Genomic DNA, 22694 nt, shown 5'->3' with positions numbered 1-22694 from the left:
CTTCCCAGATTTTAGTATTGGTAGTAGATATTACAACGCAGTTTTTGGGGTGTAAACAAAACAAATAAAATTATATCTTATCGAGGCCCAACAGATTAAACAACGTGACCTGAGTGTGATGAAAGCAAACCTCTATGCAGCATTCTCTCTTAAGTCTCAAGTCACATATAAACTTTTTATTTTTTAATTTGTTAAAATTCACGAAACAATCAAAATGTAGTGATTTTTAATTGACTACACAAACTGGAGAAAAGATGGATGGTGGAAACCTGTATCTGTCGAGTTAAGTGAACAAGCTTTGAATGTTGTTCCCTTGAGGGACCCATCCTAACAACCAGTGTTGCTATGTTATCGTGTATTCAGTTCCATGTATCTAGAGCTCGAGTTACGGGCCATTATCCCTCGTATTAGCAAAAGCAGTTTGTATGTGTTTCGAGAATGAGGCTATTAACACTTTAAAAAAGAAAGTTGAAAATCCTATTTGGCTTCTCTTCCCCATCCCCAAGCTTTGATGTGATTATTTCAAGATTAAAAAATGTTAATAAAAACACAAAAAAATTGTAAACTGGTCCAGATCATGTCAGTACTGGATCATGTATCAGTGAATATATGTTCTGAGCAAGATTTGATTACAGTTTTTCAAGCTAAGAAAAATAAAAACTGGGACAGTTTTTGATGATGAAGAAGATGATGATGATGCTGCTGATTATGATGATGAGGCATTAAGTCTTTTTCATTAAGATACGTGTAGTTTTTTGGTATCTGTGATGTTTTCTTATTATTATAATAATAGACACTTAGTGAGATACTTTAATTATATGAAATGATTCTTGCATGCATGCACTTCATGTTTTGTGGTGGAGTCCAGGGCAGATAATCGCACACTGTCGTGAGCTGTTCTCACTGCTGTGTGGCGATTATGTCCTCTGTATGAGTGCCCATAGTTTTATATGCAAGAAGACATAATGGAGCCTGATGCTTATTCTGTTTGGGTCAGTCGGCTTCTTCTATCGAAGAAAAGATTTTATGGAATGTGTACGCTGTTTTTGGAATAAAGATTTTTAACATCATGGCTCATATTTATGCTTCTTGTGATTTTTGGGAATGTGGGGCATCTGAAGTGCTTCAAAGAAAGAAGGTAGTTATCAAATTACGTGTAATAATGAAGAAAAAAGTCAAGACTTTTTTATGAATAGGCTATTAAAATTATTTTAAATTGAAATATATGACTTCTTATTGAAAACAAAACCCAAAGCCACCATTTCCTCTGCAACCTTGCCAGTCCTATCGAAATAACTGTCCAGATTAAGAGTGCCTTTCCTTGTTGAATTCAATTAATTCGTCCAGTGGAGAATTGGCCATGAAAGAGGTGAAAGGTTATACTGGGTGTTCAGTTCAAAATGTGTCATGGCTCGCTGTATGCCGTCATGTGGCTAGCCGATGAGCCTAGAGAATTCAATCTTCCTACACTTCCGCAGAGGTGTATAACCTAAGGGGCAAAGAAGTTGTCTAGCAAGTACGGCGTTCATTCTGAAGAGTATGTACCGATATGTACGGTAACGCCGGTAGTGGCAGGAATGTGAACTGTTTGGAAATACATACTGTCGGGATATGGGGAGAGGGTTAAGACGATTACTTACGTATTTGTTGGCATTAACTTCGACGGTCAACATGGACACGGAGCATTTGATTTGTGTTGTGGAATGTTACCGTATGCAACCAGTGATAACAAATACCCTGCGTACGACTTGCCGGCTCAAAACACAGTTCGAAAGAGGTTATGATAGCACACAGACCGTACAGACCGCCATCTGTTGCTACGACGTTCAAGTTATACCGTACACGTTCTCAAGTTGAGATTGAACGCCTTAAATAATAGGCAACTTCTCTAACATATAAGCTGAAACTCGCTTCAAATCAGTGACCCAACAACAGTGACGTCATGATACACTTTGAAATGAACACCCAGTATATACTAACAGGAAGTACAGTGCAGGTTCCGTTTTTGTATGGCCAAGATACTGGTATATTGCTTGCGTTGAATTGGTATACTGAAATATAGGATATGGTTAAGGGACATGTTATCATGTGACAAAAATCTGCTTCGGATTTCTGCATATTGAAAACAGGGCTATGAATCGCACTGTAAAATGGTGGGTGAATCATGTGGGTACGTGGAAGTGTTGAAAATTAAATAAAAAAAAAACCAGAAACTTGACACCCTAGATCTACAGGGCACATCAAAAGTCCGGTAACACTTTCAAAAACTACTAATGATAGCGCTTTCAAACACATGTCAGTTTAAAGTCAAACTCTCAAAGTTCTGTTTACACCTTACAGAGATTCAATGTGTGAACCACGAGTGACTCTGCAGATGTCCAAACGATAATCAAACTCTTCCCATACCCTTTTAAACATATCCTCTGTGACCGTGGCGGCAGCTTCTTGAATTCTGGTTTTTAGTTCCTCTAAATCACGTGGCAAAGGCAGTACAAACACACGGTCCTTTATGTACCCCCATAGAAAAAAGTCACATGCAGTCATATCGGGTGACCTTGGTGGCCATGTCATGAAACATCTGTCCCTTACTCCAGTATAGAAATCCAGGAGAGAAGTTGGCTGCTCGTCTGTTGAAATGAAGATCAGAGAACTTAAGAAACAAGTTTGATGACATTGTAAGATGACTGAAATGATTTTATCTCATTAATGTTCTTCATCGTGATAATGAGTAAGTATTATGAAGTTATGGTAATTAAAAAGTGGGCCCGGGTTCAAATCTCTGTTGGGACAAATGACCTGATTGGGATTTATTCAGAGGTTTTTCCTCAACGAGAAGTAGAATTGCTGGGCAACCTCGTTGGACTTCGGACTCACTTCGCCATAATTTATTCATATGCTATTATCATCATTAGTCTACCACAGCCCAGGTTAAGTTCATGATACCGCGTGCTATATTTATACAAAACTGCGACCGTTCAGCAACTAAAATAATTACAAAACAGGAGTGGAAATCACAAGTAAGTCTCAGACTGTGGTGCAAGCCTTGGAGCCCCTCCTCCGTGAAAAAAGGTAGCCTACCTGTATGCATTATTTGTATGTTATGCATGTAGGCACATGCTGGTAGGTGTTAGGTCCGTCTGAACGTCTTGGGCAGGATAAGTGGTCTTAGTTTAGGTGACCGAGCCAAATGAGGCATTTAAAAAAAAAAGAAAAAAAAAAAAAGAAAGAAAGAAAGAAGTAGCAACATGGGATCTAGAGCGTAGCCGTTCGGCTGCTCAATAATTCACAGAATTGGAGTGGTAAGGACAATAAGCCTCAGGCTGCAGTGTAAGCCTTTGGATCCCTCCTCCATACAACGAAAAAAATGCTTCGCGTACCACCTTCGTTCAAGAGGGGAAAAAAAAGTAAAACATGGGATCTGAAAGTGCTAGTATGGGGGGGCTGCAGTTTTGAAACTTGAAACTTCCATCAGAAAAATCCAAATAAACATGTTTTTTTTACATTAATGATATCAAAGGAAGTCTCTTCTCTTTCATTTCAATTCTAAACCATTTCACGATTAAACCGAGGGTAGTAAACTTAAAATAAATCACAGTCATGCATTATTCCATGTTTCGGAATAAAGGGAAATTTCACAAGAACATTTGTCCCTTATGTTGGCTGTCCTGGATGGTACAAGATGGCGGATTGTTAGTTTGAAATTGTATCAAAGTTGCTTTCGAGTCCTACTAAAAAGCACGTATTGGAGTTTCCTGGTGTTTGCCTACATAATCACAATGTATTTTGTTTTCATCAGAGACGGAAGTTGGAATTATTGTAAATAATTCGACCACAATCATTATAGACATCGGTCTCGGACATCTAAATATTTGACCGGCGAAAGTTTGATACAACGATCTGATGTCTAGGTTATAACCTATTTGTAACATGGCGGATAGCGATAATGCCAGGTAAATTGTTTTAATAACTTTAATCCATTAATATTAGACCTATTATGGGATCTATTATGTTTGTAAAACTCTAAATACAGTTTTTAAACAACTGTTTAAGTTGTACACCCACATGTTAAGTTGGCTTTGTGTTAGGTTTGAACTTTTGTAGTTGTTGCTATTTTGTAGGTTTTGAAAGTATGTTCAATCTCCTTCGTTTGGAGAATAACATTTATAGATTCATACTAACCTAACAATTTGCATGTTTATTTCACACCTTGAGGGATTGGATTTGAAAGTAGTACGTAATAGTACGGTAGCTCAGTCAATATTATGGCTTTTTCCAGAGTCGGCAAGTGAAAGGTTAGATTATGGTTTGCCGTTGTTAAGAGTAGGCCTAATTCCGTTTTTACAAGCGGGTTTTTTATATTAATTAGAAGTGAAAGATCTTTCGTATACCGGTAGGCCCACTTGGTAACATTGATTATAGGTTAGAATACTCTGAAAAGACACTACAGGACCTATAGGTATTTCTGTATGATTGCGCTAAAATTAAAGGTAAGCACGATTTACTTACCTACTTGGCTTCTAGTCGAGTTATACGTAGGCCATGGTAACGACAACAAAAGAAAACTGAGGAGGACGCCAATTTGGGACCGAAAGTCCAATACTATTACATCAATCTTTTTGCCTAAACACACAACCTCATGTGGCTTCCTGAGCATGCAATGTTTGCAACTCAATGATTCTTGAAATGCATTCCTTCCAATTGTAGCCTATATTGCACCATTGCTAACATAAATTCATCTCACGGTCCTTCGAAAAATTTTCGTAGACCTTTAGCCTACGTTCATACGAATAGCGGTGCATTCTAAACATTTTCCAGTGAAAATTGTCCTTCGTTTGGTAGTGCTCTTGTACAGAAGTACCTAAGTACTTATTCAGGTAATTCTCGAGAAAAGCTAGGCCCTACACCTTACACTGAAGAAGTCACAGTTTTTTTTTTTTTTTTGCTTGACTGGCTTCTGTGAGATATATTTAGTGATAAATATGTGGTTTTAGTGTAGGTAGACAGTAATTTCCGAAATCTCCCTTTTCAGTTTGAAAATGCTGGCAATCCTGCAGTAATTTCCAAAATTTCCCTTATTTTCAGTATGAAAACTTGGCAGTCCTATTCCAGAGAGACGTCTTGCTTCTTTGGCAAGGACGTTTGTAATTGTTGATATTAGGCCTATGTTTTTTAAGTAGGCTACTCAAAACACTAACACTAAATCACACACTAGAAGAAAGAAAACTTGATACAGATTGTACACTGTAGCCTATCACGAGCAAAAGCTAGGTCTAAGCTGTCCAATTCTCATCTCACCCATGCACATTATTGTCTGCTGCAGCTAGTTCTTATGGTTTGCTCATGTTTTATTAACGCTGCCGCAGAGTACAGCAATATCATTGTATTATTTGTCTGTCGACAGGAATGAATCAGAGACAACATCGAAACCATCGGAAGCAAATGCTCAGAATAATACTGCAGAAGAAAGTCAGACTCAAAAATCGGAGTTGAAGCCCCCAGAACCTCCGTCAGATGCTTCAAAAACTGTGGCATCTGACGACAAGAAGCAGAGTAGCAATAATAACAACAACAACAGCAGCAATAGTAATGGTGCACCGAAACAACCACAACAAGTGGAGCGGGAAGGGAATTGCTATTGGTGAGTTCTTATCATTCCTTGTCTGCGCATTCATGTGTGCTTTCTAGTAAATAGAAAAGTAATTTCATAGAAGACGGGCACCTGATTGTATGTAGTAGGTATTACCAACTTTTTTATATTAGAAGTAAATGTTAGTAGTGATTTTGTTTAGTGACCTTTATATGTTAGTTCTAAGTTTTTATACTAGGTCTCGTCGTGATTTTCTTTCGATATGATTGGTTATAGTTGTCATGGGCAGGGCATGTAGCACGTATGGGCGAATCCAGAAATGCATATAGACTGTTAGTTGGGAGGCCGGAGGGAAAAAGACCTTTAGGGAGACCGAGACGTAGGTGGGAGTATAATATTAAAATGGATTTGAGGGAGGTGGGATATGATGATAGAGAATGGATTAATCTTGCTCGGGATAGGGACCAGTGGCGGGCCTATGTGAGGGCGGTAATGAACCTCCGGGTTCCTTAAAAGCCAGTAAGTAAGTTAGTTGTCATTTGTTCTAGAATTTTCGTAATTTTGAATAGGTAATGATTTTGTCAGTTGTTCTTGGTTGTTTGATGTGAGTGGTGTTATATTGTGTCTGATGACTGAAGCTTTTGAAAGTTTGTCATTTTATGATCTTCGTGACAGATGTTTGAATATAAACAGAGTATTATATTTGTGTTGATTTTGGTTTAGTTCTTTCGCTGGTGAATAAGAATTGTGACAATTGATGAGGAGAAAACTGTGTTTCTGTGGTTTCAAGGAATTATTTACTGAATTTTCCGTATAAGTTAAGGTGTAATGAGTGTTCGAAGAAAATTTCATTTTGTGTAAATACATGGTTTAATTATGCGAAGTTGACTGTACGACAAAGTGTTGGTTTAGTTCTTTGTTGCCTGCATGGTTAAAGTTTAGATTGCCTTGAAGCCTGTGTCATATACTGGAAGTGAAGTGATTGTCGTTGAAGACATCAGTGAGGATTGAATTTTGTTTGAAAAGGTGATGAATTATTATGTTTTTTTTTTTGTGTGTGTTTTAGTGATTTGTGGGAGTAAAATGCGGACGAAAACTGCCAGAAAAGTACTGCCAACTATGAAGTTCGAATGCCACCAAACACCAAAAAAATCAAAGTTGGAAAATTAAACATATTTTCATTTTTGAAGGGCTTATTCTTCTTTAAAAATATAAATATATGTTTGATTTTCCGTCTTTGATTGTGTGATGTTTGGTGGCATTTGAACTTCATAGTTGGTAGAACGTTTTTTGTAGTTTTCGTCAGCCATGTTGGATTTTGCCCGTCTTCTAGGAAATTACGAATAGAAATTACATTAATAATAGTAATAGGCTAATAATGGCACATCAAAGGCACAAGAAGTTAAGCAAAAAGAAAATGATGGGTTGTTAGCCCTTCACCCAATCCCCAAGCTGGAGGACCATCCCTTATCAGCTGTCCATGACTGCTTATTCAATATATTCGCAGCTGTAGTCATGGAACTTTGCCGTGAATTCAGTAGGTTTATACAATGTTTCCTTATAGTTTCAATGTTGACATGTACTGTGGAACACTTTTGCTCTAGGCTTTGTGTTATCTTAAGACATTTTTGTAATCGATAGTAAGTCAAGATCTTCTCAATAACCTAGCCGTGTTTCATGTTCACTGCGAGATAACTAATTCATGGTTATCGATCAAATTGCCAATGAATTCATTGACCAGATTTGCCATGTACCAAAGGCATTAATTTTTGTATGTGCAAATATAAGTTATGTTAATTTATAATTTTAGAATTGAACATGTCTTTATTAACTTCCAGTGAAACACATTTAATTATGTTTCATGTACTTTCAATAACTTTGTCAATATGCCAGTTCTTACTTCTTATTATTAACATATCATCATTGATTTTATGAAACCTCCTATGTGACTTCACAGAAAATAATTTTTCAAGAGGAAGAAAAAAATAATTAAAAATCAATTGGCCTACATAAGAATATGAAGCAATTCGGTAGAAAATGTTAGTGAATACGATGCACATAAATGACATCATCGAAGATCAGTGTAGATCTATTGATTTTTAATTAATTTTTTCTTTCCCCTGAAAAATTATTTTCTGTAAAGTCACATAATAGGTTTCTTAAAAGCAACGACGATATATTGCAAGAAATCGAAGTGACTATTCTTTCAACAGTTATGGTTCTGTGATGTTACAGTACGATATTTTCAAATACGAAATGCACGCTGAAGAGTTATGAAGTTTACTAACTGATAGGAAACTGCATTTGCAGTGCATGAGAAGGTAGTTCGAAACTTCGAAAGCAAACTCTTGAATTGAACAATCCAGGCTTTCAGGAGACAAAAATGTAAATTCCGTTAAAACACACCGAAAATCTACATACTGTTATTTAACATGTCATCAACAAGTCTCAGATAACAAATAATAAATTCTTGGCATATTTAAGGCTGGTTCACAATAAACCGGGAACGGAAACGAGAACGGAAATAATGTTAAAATAATTGTATTTAAATGAGAGCATTCACAATAGTTAATTGTGCATGCTCACATTTAAATACAATTATTTTAATAATATTTCCATTAGATCTAGATTCATTTTTCGGGCTGAGAGGCCTTGGTCTGTTGGTTGGTTTTCTACCAGATGTTTCGTCTGCAACTGCAGCAGACATCTTCAGTGGAGTGGTATCCGAGGTCGCAAAACTCTTCTCGGCGTATTTGAGGCAACTGATCCTGTGGCTGGTTGTGCGGGCGTATTTATAGTGCAACTAGTGGGCCGAGGCCTGTTGTCGCTGTGGTCTGCGCTGCTTTGTTCGCTGCTCCTGTTCTGGGTTCCGTCCTTTTGTTGTAGTGGCTTTTTATCTGTTCTGTTTAGGACCGGGTACCAACACTTGTTTAGCTTTACTCCTTCTTCATTACGATTAAAGTTGTTGTCATGTTTATAGATTTCGATCGCTTCTCTATGTAGACGGGGGAAGAAGTGTGTCGTCGTGCTCAAGATGTCCGTGTCCTTGAATCGTATGTTGTGATCGCCCTCTTGATAAGCATGTGCTGACACTGCCGATTTGTCGATCTGTCCTAGGCAGCAATTCCTATTGCCGAGACTGACAGAACACAATAGGAATTGCCGCCTAGGACAGATCGACAAATCGGTAGTGTCAGCACATGCCTATCAAAAGGGTGATCACAACATACGATTCAAGGACACGGACATCTTGAGCACGACGACACACTTCTTCCCCCGTCTACATAGAGAAGTGATCGAAATCTATTAACATGACAACAACTTTAATCGTAATGAAGAAGGCGTAAAGCTAAACAAGTGTTGGTACCCGGTCCTAAACAGAACAGATAAAAAGCCACTACAACAAAAGGACGGAACCCAGAACAGGAGCAGCGAACAAAGCGGTGCGGACCGCAGTGACAACAGGCCTCGGCCCGCTAGTCGCACTATAAATACGCCCGCACAACCAGCCACAGGATCAGTTGCCTCAGGTACGCCGAGAAGAGTTTTGCGACCTCGGATACCACTCCACTGAAGATGTCTGCCGCAGTTGCAGATGAAACGTCTGGTAGAAAACCAACCAACAGACCACGGCCTCTCAGCCCGAAAAATGACTCTAGATGTATAGACTCCGGCCGTGAAAGCCTACACTACAAAATATTTCCGTTCCCATTCTCATTGTCGTTTTCATTCCAGGTTTATTGTGAACCAGCCTTTATAAACTTTTGTACTCAGTAATTCTGTATCTGTGATTAGCTTATATCTTATCATCATCACTGCCACTGCTACTTCCACTACAATGCCACCACAACAATACCCATTACCACCTTCATCACCACTGTGTTTGTAAGTTTGTTATTAATAAATATTTTATTTATTTTGCTTTGCAGTGGCAAGGATCGGAACCTGAACATAGTAGAACTTCTTTGTGCCAACTGTTTACGCTGGTATCATGAATCATGTATAGGTTATCAATTGGGGAAGTTAGTGCCATTTATGATGAATTACTTTTTCCTCTGCAAGAACTGTTCTCCAACAGGGCTTGAAAGCTTTAAAAAGAACCAAGCGCGTAAGTAATAACTGTTCTCTCTTACATGTTTGGGAGTTTGAAGCTGTATTTTACTTAGTAATCATAGACATGATCTCAAAGTTTCTGTGATTATAACATAGTGTCATGTTTAAAGCATGCTGTGTACTGACAAGAATCATTGCGCTGTTGTAAAACGGATGGCCTAGCTCTTAATAGAAAAGCAGGCAAAGCCAGATGTTTATTAATATAAAGTTTTTGAAAATAAGATGTAATTTTAGTTGGTCATATCTGTGTTATTTTTTATACAGTCTTACAAATCCTGACATTGCAAACCAAGATTTCAGGTATAACTCCCTGTAAAGTTGATTTGAATAATTTATTCAAATCAACTTTACAGGGAGTTATACCTGAAATCTTGGTTTGCATAATACACTTCACTGTTCGTTAACAGAAAACCACAATTTAAGTCACACGGAGTTAGTGTGCACTCGAAGTTGGTTGCTTGACGGTTGTCAGCCCACTCTGAGGTCTGTGGATATAGAGGAAAAAATTGGATCGGTGTCGGCTAGAGTTCCCGAGTAGCTCAGTGGTAGAGCGTTGGTACGTTAAACCAAAGGTCCCGGGTTCGATACCTGGCTCCGGAACAATTTTTCCCTCGAAATTATTCAAATCCTGACATTGTTTTACAAGACAAGAAAGGGATTAGTAGTTGACGAAATTATTGATATTTAGCCACATTATTTTGTAATAGACTAACTGTAAGTAATGTCATCAATATCAGGAGGTTATTGTTTGAGATAATTTCAAAGAAAACAGTTTAATACAATTTTGCTTTCTTTTCGAGATAAAAATTGTTATATATGAAACATTTCATAGTATATTCTGGAAAAGCCATTGATATAATTCCCAGTTAATTTAAGAGAGCAGTGTATTATGATAATAAATGGTGGAATTCTAGTTTTGTCCATATAATTGTGTAGAAATTTGATCAGAAAAAATTTAACTTTTTGTTCTGCAAAGGAATTTTACAATGTGACATTTGTTCGCATCAAATTTCTGCATGCTTAGAGAACAAAACTAAAATTATTTCAACAATTTATTATCATAATACACTGCTGTCTTAAATTGACTGAACATATTGGGAATTCGGTCAATGGCTTTCCCAAAATACGCTATGAAATTATTATGATGTACCGAAGTACATATGTTATTTCCATGCAGGAATTCTGAGTTACCATATAGTGAAGGCTGAATAGAACAGAAGAAAATTCTCTCCTTCGGATCCCGGCCACTTAGTCACTCATAATGAGTGCACCTCTGTACATAGTGTGTTGGACATTGTGCCAGTCACATATTCTGTGACACAATCAAGAAATGGATTCAGAACATCTCAAAATCTGTGCGTCAGTGGCTAACCATGACAATATCTTTGAAAAATATTGGAGTGCAAGAGGTCAAATGACTTATTGTCAAACGCCTGGCATTAGAAAACAACAACAACAATATATTATGTGACACAGTATATGAGGGTAGGCCACCGAAAGAAAAACTGAGAGGATTTCGATCTAGCATCGAAACAGAGAAAAATTTTCTCCAGGTTTTCAGCTCTATGTGCTGATGCTTTATCCACTAAGCCACACCGGATGTGTGGATATTAGTCCTACGTTCATAGACATCTATGACGTAGTGCAGAGGGTGGCCACCAGAGGGAACCCAAGAGGTGAAACTTAAACTGAGAGGATTCGATCCGACACCGGGATGGGAATCCGGTGTGGCTTAGTGGATAAAGCATCAGCATGTAGAGCTGAAAACCCGGGTTCAAATCCCGGTGCCAAAGAGAATTTTTCTCCATTCCACTACTCTTTCATCATACGATGACGCAGAATATCTGCATGGAAACATCATTATGTACTTCGGTACATTAAAATAATATACAAAAAAAAATTAATAATAATCTTACATGAAATCATATAGTTTTATATGACTATGAAACATGGAAGGTGACGAAACAAACCAATAAGCTGCTTCAAGCTTTTGTTAACCATTGTCTCCGGCTTATTCTCATTGTCAGGTGGCAGGATGTGATTACAAATGAACTCTGGAATGAGAACAACTAACAGCCAATCACGTTTTCGCTACAACTTTCAACTGATGATGCAAGTTTGCGAAATCTGTTATGAACTAATTCTATAGTGAGTATAGAAATTATAAGCACTTCCTCGCCTGTGACAGAGTGGTTAGCACCTCTGCCTTCCACTGTGGTGTCCCAGGTTCGATCTGTTTGGGTCATGGAGGAATTTATGGTGGACAAAGCTGATGCGAGGGGTTTTCTCGAGGTTCTCCCATTTCCTCTCACCATTTTCATCATCATCATTCCACCAGTACTCCACAATCACCCTCACTCTGCGAGGTCATGAGCCAGGCCTCCAGAACAAAAATAAAAATGGCCGAAAGACTATTATTAAAATTATAATCACTTAATGTGCTTTTCTTTTGTCAGCAAAGAAGCTCTCTTCGTTAACATGTTTCTCCATGAAATGTCTACAAAATTAAGTTCGCTCTTTTTTGTTGCAGCTTTTCCACAGATGTGTGTAACAGCTATAGGAAATTTGATGCAAGCTAGCGTGAAGGAAGGGTCTCCACGCACCATGTTTTCCAAGGAACGAGACATCATTCCATTCATAGACTCTCACTGGGAGGGAATGACGACCATGCCCAGAAGAGTTACTCAGTCGTGGCATTCAACAGTGAGTAAGAAAATACAGGACATTCCTTGATTGAGAGGTTCGAGTAGCTTGGATACCAACAAAAACATCTTTACCATTCTGATAGGAGGCAGCAATGTCCTTGTGGTGAAATGTCTTAGTAGACTCCTGATAAATACGCTACTTTGCATATACAAAGTTAGTTGACAATCGAAACTGCAGTTAAGTTCGCACATGGGCATGGACTTCCACTTTGATACAAAATTGTATTCTCCTTCCACTATTTTCTGAATGATTGAAGCAATTTAGAAATTATTGGTATCAAATTTTCCAATAATTAAAATTAACTGATTGGTAAATTGTACTCTCCTTTGACCATTCTCAGAATGATTGCAATTTAGAAATTATTGATATCAAATTTGCGAATAATTATGCTGATAGATGGGCCATCCTGCCTCAGCCCCTGATAGAGCCAACTCACATCTGCACATGAGTGGCCTCATAAACTCCAGGGGCCTTAAGCCCCAAGTCCTTCCTATATTAGCATTGGAAACTCCTACTCCCAGTTGACTTCACCCTAGCCTATTTTTACTATTAAAGGAAGGAGATGCACTATCACCTTCACTTTTTAACTTCGCTCTAGAATATGCCATTAGGAGGGTTTAGAATTGAACGGGTTACATCAGCTTCTTGTCTATGTGGATGACGTGAATATGTTAGGAGAAAATTCAGAAACGATTAGGGAAAACAGGGAAATTTTACTTGAAGCAAGTAAAGCGATAGGTTTGGAAGTAAACTCTGAAAAGACGAAGTATATGATTATGTCTTGTGACCAGAATATTCTATAAAATGGAAATATAAAAATTGGAGATTTATCTTTCGAAGAGGTGGAAAAATTCAAATATCTTGGAACAACAGTAACAAATATAAATGACACTCGGGAGGAAATTAAATGCAGAATAAATATGGGAAATGCATGTTATTGTTCGGTTGAGAAGCTTTTGTCATCTAGTCTGCTGTCAAAAAGTCTGAAAGTTAGAATTAATAAAACAATTATATTACCAGTTGTTCTGTACGGTTTCTTGGACTCTCACTTTGAGAGAGGAACAGAGATTAAGGGTGTTTGAAAATAAGGTTCTTAGGAAAATATTTGGGGCTAATAGGGGTGAAGTTACAGGAGAATGGAGAAAGTTACACAATGCAGAACTGCACGCATTGTATTCTTCACCTGACATAATTAGGAACATTAAATCTAGACGTTTGAGATGGGCAGGGCATGTAGCACTTATGGGTGAATCCAGAAATGCATATAGAGTGTTAGTTGGAAGACTGGAGGGAAAAAGACCTTTGGGGAGGCCGAGACATAGATGGGAGAATAATATTAAAATGGATTTGAGGGAGGTGGGATATGATGATAGAGACTGGATTAATCTTGCCCAGGATAGGGACCGATGGCGGGCTTAAGTGAGGGTGGCAATGCACCTCCGGGTTCCTTAAAAGCCAGTAAGTAAGTAAGTAAGTAGAAGATAGATGAAATTAGGAGGGAGGTGGAGAGTTTGGTATATAAGATAATCATCAAGCCAATAGTAATGTATGGTTCAGAATCTTGGACACTGACAAAGTAATATGAAAACCTCCTCAACATGTGGGAGCAAAAGGTCCTCCGCAAGATTTTTGGAGTTATATATTATATTAACAATGAAGGAACAACTTTACAAAGCTCTGACAATTATAGCTGACATGAAAGCACGTAGGTTAAAATGGCTAGGACATGTGGAAAGAATGGAAACCACCGAGTACTGAAGAAGATTCTGAACACGAAACCAGAGGTTAGCCTGTCAGTGGGACAGCTGAAGGAGAGATGGCTTAATAACGCAGAAGATGACTTGCGCAGTTTGAGGATTCGAAATTGAAGGTGGTTGGCTGCATCGAGAGATAAATGATATATAAGTATGTTAGGATATAATCTAAATTCAAAGGAATCTGTTTCAGTGTGAAATTTTCAATGCAAATATTAATAAAATTCTCACTGGTTGTAATTTTAGTTTCACCTGGTGAGATACATATATGTACAAATGACGATAATTCAGAGCCATTTAGATATTGCTGAATTGTTTGACAATTGAATACACCCTTGGAATAAGGATCTAAGTAAATAGGGAAACAATGTACCATATACCCTTATTCCGGGAGGGGGGGTATTCAATTTATTTCCACATTTCTTTGATTATAAAATCTTGTTGCCAATGGAAAAGTACCATGATATGCCAGTGTAAGACATCAAAGATCCCTGTACGATAAGAAAATTTTAGTTAAGAAAAAATTACTTAACTATTTCAGTTATATTACTTAAAATAATTTGTTACAATTATTGTTTGGAATGTGGGATTTGAATTAAGAGTTATTGTTTTGATTTTGTAAATGTTTTGTATTTGATATAAATATTTGTGTAATTTATTTAGATTTTAAAATTGTTTATGCAATGTTGAGTTTTGTTTACCATAATTATAATGTGCTAAAGTATTAGTAAAAAGAATTAATGCTATAAATTCTATGTTTTGTTGATCTCTTTTATGAAAATGTTGTTGTTGTTTTCTAATGCCAGGCGTTTGACAATAAAGTCATTTGGCCTCTTGCATTCCAATATTTTTCAAAGATATTATCATGGTCAGCCACTGAAGCACAGATTTTGAGGTAGAAAATGGCAAGTAGTAGCCGATTTAAGTGAACACCATATTTTAACGTTTTGGTGGCTACTTCATTCACACACAACCCCCAGAATGTCTGGAGAACCACACCTGCTGTTGGTCGACGGGTCTACTAGACCTAATTGGGAGATCTTGTTGATCACCAGCTTTCCCTCCTTAAGCCACTGGAGGACGATTTTAGTGCCATAGCAGGTCAGCACTAGGAACAGAAAAGTAGAAAGAGGAGGAAGGAAAGGGAAATGAACCCCTAGGCCTCGAATGCTCTAATGCTGTCAGGGTCAAAGAAAGTAAGAGTTCAGTCAGAGGACTGGATAGGAAAGGGCAAAGAGGGAATTAGGTGTTGGATAGAGGAAAATTATACCAAATTCAGTCATTAACTCATCAAGCTGACCAGTGCTAATTGCTGAGTAGCCCCTCCCTTTAGTTCAGTTTGTAAAATTATGCTTAGTAACAGCTGCACCACGGGAAGGTAGGGATGGGACATTGGGTATTTGTCCAGGTTGGTTCCTTAAAGCCTTCAATGGGAAGGATTAATGGCTCTCCCCCTGTATCCGATAGATACCCTTTTGCAGCCTTTTATGAAAATGTACAAAGTCACTTAAATTCTATATAGTGTTTGTATTCGAACCTATGTGCCCAGTGTATCAGTCACATGTTACTTCTATGTCACAAGCAGTGCTGTATCATAAAATTCGAGTGCTTCCAAGCACAAGTAGACACATCTAAATTGCCATGTTATTATGTCGTGGAGACTGACATCAGTATTGGCTGTGGACTGGAGATTCCAGGGACTCTGTGGTTGTAGGAAAGTCTTCGTTATTAACTTCATTTCATGAACTTAGAATATGATATGGTATAATATATATTTGTCAAACAACTCTTTACATGTAATGGTGGATCTCACATTTTTGTATACGGTGCCACCATTACCATTTGTTCCATTTACATGGACTTAGAGTATTCTTAAAAATTATGTTGTCATTTTCTAATGCTAGGCATTTGACAATAAAGTCATTTGACTTCTTGTACTCCAATATTTTTCAAAGATACTGTCATGGTCAGCCACTGAAGTACAGATTTTGAGGTGTTCCGAATCCATTTTTTGGTTTGAGTTGCACAATGGGCAGTTAGGGGACTGATATACAGGGTGGACCGCTTGAATGTACCTAATTTCAATAAAATTGTATGTGACTGGTAAACGGTTGAAGATAGAAACCTACAGTAACGTTTATATGAAAGGAAAACTCAACAAGTTTCGATATGCACATCACCATATCTCTATGTGAGCTCCAGCTGTCACTGTGACGATATCGAGGCGATGAACGATTTCTTGCCAAGCACGCTGGAGCATGTCTTCTGGAATGCTCTCAATAGCCTCTGTGATGCACTCCCGAAGATCATGAAGGTTTCTGACTGGGGTGGCATACACTTTATCTTTGACGTAGCCCCAGAGACATAAAATCAGGATCAGTGCCGAGATGGTCTAGCATCGTATTGGCGAATTCCACTCGTTTGGGTTTGTCATCTGGCTCCAGACGTTGCATTAACTGCATTTTGTATGCGTACAGTTTGAGGCGTTTGTGGACAATTCATTGCAATGTTGATTTTGGTACTTGAAGTTCCTGCGAAGCTCTTCCTAATGACTTCCACGGGCTTTGCTCATACGCGGCTTGAACATTTGCAACCATTTCATTGGATGTTCTACGACCACCGCCATGCTTCTTCAACACCGATCCTGTAGCTAAAAATGTATCGTGACACTTCTTAATGCTTTTAGCAGTTGGAGCATCATGGTTAAACACTCACCGATACTCCCTTTGAACTGTAACAATTGATTTTAAACTCCACATACCACAATACAGTTTGCACTTCCATGTGCGGTGTCGCCATTTTGACAATCGATGCAATCTGCGAAAAGAAACCATGTATGTGCACCATCTACCGACAGGATTCGAAACTTGTTGAGTTTTCCTTTCATATAAACGTTACCGTAAGGTTCTATCTTCAACTGTTCATCAGTCACATACAATTGAAATTACGTACATTCGAATGGTCCACTCTGTATTCCAATTCTATGCAGGTGCTTGGCCAAACAGTCATGGCCTGTTGCCAATCTAAATGCAGCTACAGACGATTTGCATGTTAAATCGGGAAATAACTGTGGATTATGATGCAGAGAGTTCCATTTTTTCCCTTGAGATTGTGTTATCAAATTTTGTTTGTTGATGTCTAAGTATGTAGATTTAATAAATCTTTTCACAGAATAATACGTAGATTTAGTAACAGGTCTGTAAGTAGAGTGCTAACCTTTTTTGCTCTCTTTACTTTTGGGTAAGAGTTTGATACTAAAACCTTTAAAATAAAAATATTTTAATTGGTCAGCATTAAGATTTGCTTCTTAAATAATGATATCTACATTATTATCTGAAAGTATATTGGCTAGTTCAGTCTTCTTAGTTGATCTTATGCCACCAGCATTCCATTGTAAGATGTTTAGTTGATTCTGTACCATTAAAGTAGTCCCGGCCCTGAGATCTGATTGGGGGACTATTTTACCTCCGGATAATTTTACCTTAATGGTACTCATTTCATATTGGAGTGGTTAAATGGCAAGTTGTAGCCGATTTAAGTGAACACCATATTTTAATGTTTTGGTGGCTACTTCACACACAACCCCCAGAATATCTGGAGGACCACACCTGCTGTTGGTCGAGGGACCTACTAGACCTAGTTGGGAGATCTTGTTGATCACAGCTTTCCCTTCTTAAGCCACTGGAGGACGATTTTAGTGCCGTAGCAGGTCAGCACTAGGAACAGAAAAGTAGAAAGGAAAGTGAAATGAACCCCTAGGCCTCGAATGCTCTAATACCGTCAGGGTCGAAGAAAGTAAAGTTCAGTCAGAGGACTGGATAGGAAAGGGTAAAGAGGGAATTAGGTATTGAATAGAGGAAAATTATACCAAATTTGGTCATTAACTCATCAAGCTGACCAGTGCTAATTGCTGAGTAGCCCCTCCCTTTAGTTCAGCTTGTAAAATTATGCTTACTAACAGCTGCACCACGGGAAGGTAGGGATGGGACATTGGGTATTTGTCCAGGTTGGTTCCTTAAAGCCTTCAATGGGAAGGATTAATGGCTCTCCCCCTGTATTCGACAAATACAAATACCCTTTTGCAGCCTCTTAAAAATTATTCAGTTGGGGATATGTGTTTGTGTGTGTATACGTGTGCGCCTACCCATTTCACTTGCGTGATTCGGGTTCCTCATACTGTGGATAGATGGCAGGACTGTGACCCATTTTCAAGTTGCACACCACTTTGGTGGGCCACATTATGCATGATGTGTATCTGTGAAGAATTATGTCGTGTTCTAGGGTGAGTGTATGTGTAAGTGTTCGTGTAAGTGTAGTGTAGGAAATGAGTGACGATGATGATGGTGGTGAGGAAAGGAGAAGGGGAAACCCGGTATCAGAATATAGCCTACTCCTGTCGAATAGCACCAAGGGGGCTGCTAGGCTTAATGACCCAATCCGAGGGACGAATCTCTGTCAACAGTGACATATGCCTTCTCTTCATATGCACTGCGGAGAGATTTGGGATTTAACCCAGACATATTGGTGCATAATTTAGTGATTAGAAGTTGTGCACTGCCAGCTCTCGGTAGTTCCAAGGTAAAATCTATGTATATAATTTGAACTGGTAATGGAAATTACGGGAAAACGGCTGAACGGATTTTAATAAATGGCCCCTCATTTTGAAGCTTGGAACCCAAAGTTTTTCGGAAAAATAATGGTTTTCAGTGAAATGTCAATTTTCCTACATAATTTTCCTATTTTCCAAAATCCATCTGTCGTCAGTTTTGAGAACTAGCTAATTACATTCAGGAGAAGCGAAGCGAGCATCAAATCCACTATGTTGCATTTCAGAATAAAACAAAACACACACTACAGAAAATAATATTACACGAAGGCCATGATCTGCAAGATATTTAGAGCTCAAATTAAATTGGTTATTAAAAACTTAACTTACTAAAAATAATTTACAGGTTCGATTCTGTGGTGTGTAATTTTCTGAGTACAGCTGTGTATTGGATATTAAAAACTACAAAACTTGAGGTGGTTTGATGACATTATTACTATTAGAAATGAAATATTATTGTAGTTAATGCCGTGATGTGACTATTTTTCATTAATTATACATATTAATGCTATATTGATGATATGAAAGTGAAATGTTTTGGGGTTATGTAAGTAGATGTAGAGAATAACTTAAATTAGATTTTGATTTCTGTATTTTACTGAGTGGCGGCTATATAGTATATGTTACTGAAAGCTATAAAACTTACGTAAGATAATATTATTAAAAATCAAATATTTTTATAGTTATTAATCAAGTGGGGTTGGGTCTTTTTCATATATTTAATGGCGGTGTGGTGTAGATATTTATATGCGTGGTTCTCTTCAGTATTGGCTCGAGAGGGAGTATCTTTCATTATTATGGAAGCAAATAACTTTCAGAATGTCTGGTATTCTTCACTGAAAATAAATCTGAAAAATGTTTATTTGACGTCTAATGAACTTAGTTTTGCAGCATTTGCTGCACAAGCCACTAGTTTCTTGTATATGTGTAAAAAAATGAAAATGGACATCGTAAAGATTGAATACTTACTGGATCAGACCAGCTGTTGTTCATGCTGTAGCAACATAAAAATGTAACATACTTTTGAATAAACTCATATGTTGGGACTTGGCCCTTGTGTAATGGAAAAAGAATTTACCAGGCTGCTGTCTTTCAAGGGTTGAGAACCACTGTTATAGGCAATAGGTTCATTTGGAAATTAATACAGTACCAGAGTTAAGTAGTGCACATATAACAATGAATTCATTATGATGTCACATTCGGTTCCCCTTTATGTTATATTATGGCTGGCTGGATTCGAAAGAACTTTGTTTTGAAAAAATTGAAATTAAGTCCATGGTATCACAGCTTACGAAGGGCCAAGGCCTACAAGCTGGTTGATGGCCTCATGTCCACATGTCTCAGCAGAAGTGAACGATCATCCAACCAGAATAGAGGAATTGTGTGATTAGTACAATGATCCTCTCCCCCCCCCCCCCGTGTCCCGTGATATATTCGGTTTGTGGAACCAGATTTCGCTGCCTATCATAGCTCCCCAAATTCATGACGATGCTGGGTGGGCATTTTCCGGAATTTCATGAGAAAATTACTTCCTTATGAGGACTCGAACCAACTCTCATTTTGTAGTGCTAATCGAAACGTGATACCCTAGACCACAAGGCTACATCATGGGAACTACTTTATTTTAAACATAATATCATTATTACGTCATCCAAAGCCTTCTGTAAACTCCAATATTCTTCTACCCCTCCGCGAGTATAGGCCTAAAATCATTACTGAACTAACTCGTGAAGCAAAACATTGATTCCAGGTACAATTTTATTGATTTTTTCCCGCTAATAGTGTTACATAACTTTCGTAGATGGTGAACTCATTTCAGAAGCAGAGGTATGCCGATCATTCTTTAATTTCGAAAGTGTTCAATAAAATTTTACAAATGAGTATCTTGTTATCTTATTGAAATTTAAAATTTAAAAAGGGCATTATTATTATTATTATTATTATTATTATTATTATTATTATTATTATTATTAAACTCTTTTGAAGATTATAATACATACATGAATATACTAAATGATTATTTATTCTCGATATCAGTTCTCGTGTATGGTGACATCTATTTATTTCATGAAGTCGTTCTTAAACTCAGAAGTCATGACAGTCTTTGACGTCACGAGAATTCATCGATAAAAAGAAAATATGACATATTTAGCTCCGAATTAAGAAACAGGCTGTATTCAATTCCACAAAATTCGACGCAATTCTACACATCATGTTACAGTGATAAATATACGAATGAGAACCCATTATTATTTGTTTGTGGTATGTATTATCGTTTTGAAAGGTAAATAAGGAACATAATCCCGTGTTTGTGTACACTCGTCCTCCACTCGCAAGGCAGTTCAACAATCAGACACTTGTATTCCTGTGGTGGCAAATGATAGGTAGGCCTATTAATAGCATGGACGACGGACGTAAGTTCGGCCTATTGTGTCGACAGAATGAGTGTCATATTCGGAGGGGGGCGGAGACTGAAAGAACGCAAATTATATAGGCGTGCATCAATAATGATTCAGAATGGTAAGTCGATTAAAAAATAAAGTAGATCCAAACGTTTCAGTTCTACACAGTTATGAGAATCTTATCCATTTTGACAACATTGGTAGTAGTTGTACGGTATTGTTTCGATTTAAAGAAAAAGGCAGGTCTACCAACAACAGAACAAGAAAGTCAATTTCACAATTTAATATTCTGTACTGTTTCGTAAGTGATGTATTATATTTACTTTTTATTACCGCCAAGTACAGTATTTTCAGTCTGTTTTTTCTTCTTATTCTTAATTACTTCAGATCTTTGGCTTTTTTATCATCATTTAATAGGTACTAATTCAACACATTTTTCTCGTGTGTTTTTTATGTAATTTGTCGCTGTCTTGTTTTACGACGAGACTTCCGCCTACGTGACACTATTTCCTCATTCTTATTGCCGAGTATGTTCGTTGATAGCTCTGCTATTATTGTTTACCTAGATAATTATATGAAAATAATAAACAACTTCACACGTGAACGAGAAGAAATATGTTAACAAAGTTGGAGGTTTTAGATAATATTATTTACAGCTTTATTTACCTCATGAAGTAGCGTTTTATTTACTCGCTGAATTACAGTTTCCTGTGAAAATATGTTAGTTTTAATAAAAATTTGAAGCCATCGGCATAGCTCAGCCGGCTCAGGCGTTTGCCTTCCGATCCGGAATTGCGCTCGGGTGTAGGTTCGATTCCCGCTTGGGCTGATTACCTAATTACGTTTTTTTTTCCGAGTTTTTTTCCCAATTGTAAAGTGAATGCTCGGCTTCATGTTACCAAATTTCATTTCGTTATCATCCATCCCATCGACGCTAAATGACCCAGTAGTTGATACAGCGTCGTTAAATATTCAACTAAAAAAAGAAATTGAAGTTGGAAGGCCAGTGTCGTAGATTTAAGTCCATGAGTGACAGTATTTCCACAGTCTAGTATATACAGTCACGAAGCTTGAGTTGTGAGGGTGCTGGGAACAGACTGTACTGGTACTATTTCGCATTGTCTGTAAGGAGGCGATATTAGCGATCCTAGTGGTTAGCAACTATGGATGCATATTTACTACGTATTGAGCTTCGTGACTGTATATACTAGACTGGTATTCCAGAAAATATTTACTGATCATTTATCGTGCACGTCAAAATTAATCTCTGCCAGTTACCATTGTCTAGCAGGAAATGATTTTTGTCTTACAGGTGTTCCCACTGCAGAAATAGAATTCGGTACCGGTACTGCCATATTAGCGGAGTTTACCGTCTTAACACTTAAACACTCGTGAACAAATTTGTGACATTAGTACTCGCGTGGGGGTCAAACTGACCGCCAAGGAAAAATACGAATTAAAGTATACCACAAAAATAACACTATAATGCTTGCGGACTGATTTGTGACATTAATACTCGCGTGAGG

At 37.7% G+C, this 22694-nt stretch overlaps 1 protein-coding gene across 1 annotated transcript in view; it reads left to right on the top strand.

Annotated features, from left to right (window-relative positions):
- Positions 1-3799: 3799 nt before the first annotated feature.
- Positions 3800-22694, top strand: part of ash2 (Set1/Ash2 histone methyltransferase complex subunit ash2) — a 46670-nt gene continuing 27775 nt past the window's right edge. Inside the window, exons 1-4 of the mRNA XM_069824449.1 lie at positions 3800-3950; positions 5402-5638; positions 9517-9695; positions 12231-12403. Coding sequence (XP_069680550.1) covers positions 3928-3950; positions 5402-5638; positions 9517-9695; positions 12231-12403 — 612 coding nt within the window. The 5' untranslated portion in view covers positions 3800-3927. The remainder of the gene's footprint in view (positions 3951-5401; positions 5639-9516; positions 9696-12230; positions 12404-22694) is intronic.

The sequence above is a fragment of the Periplaneta americana genome, chromosome 4 (genome assembly GCF_040183065.1).
Source record: "Periplaneta americana isolate PAMFEO1 chromosome 4, P.americana_PAMFEO1_priV1, whole genome shotgun sequence".
NCBI lineage: Eukaryota > Metazoa > Arthropoda > Insecta > Blattodea > Blattidae > Periplaneta > Periplaneta americana.
The sequence above is the reverse complement of the archived record's forward strand: the minus strand, read 5'-3'. Positions and strand labels throughout refer to the sequence as shown.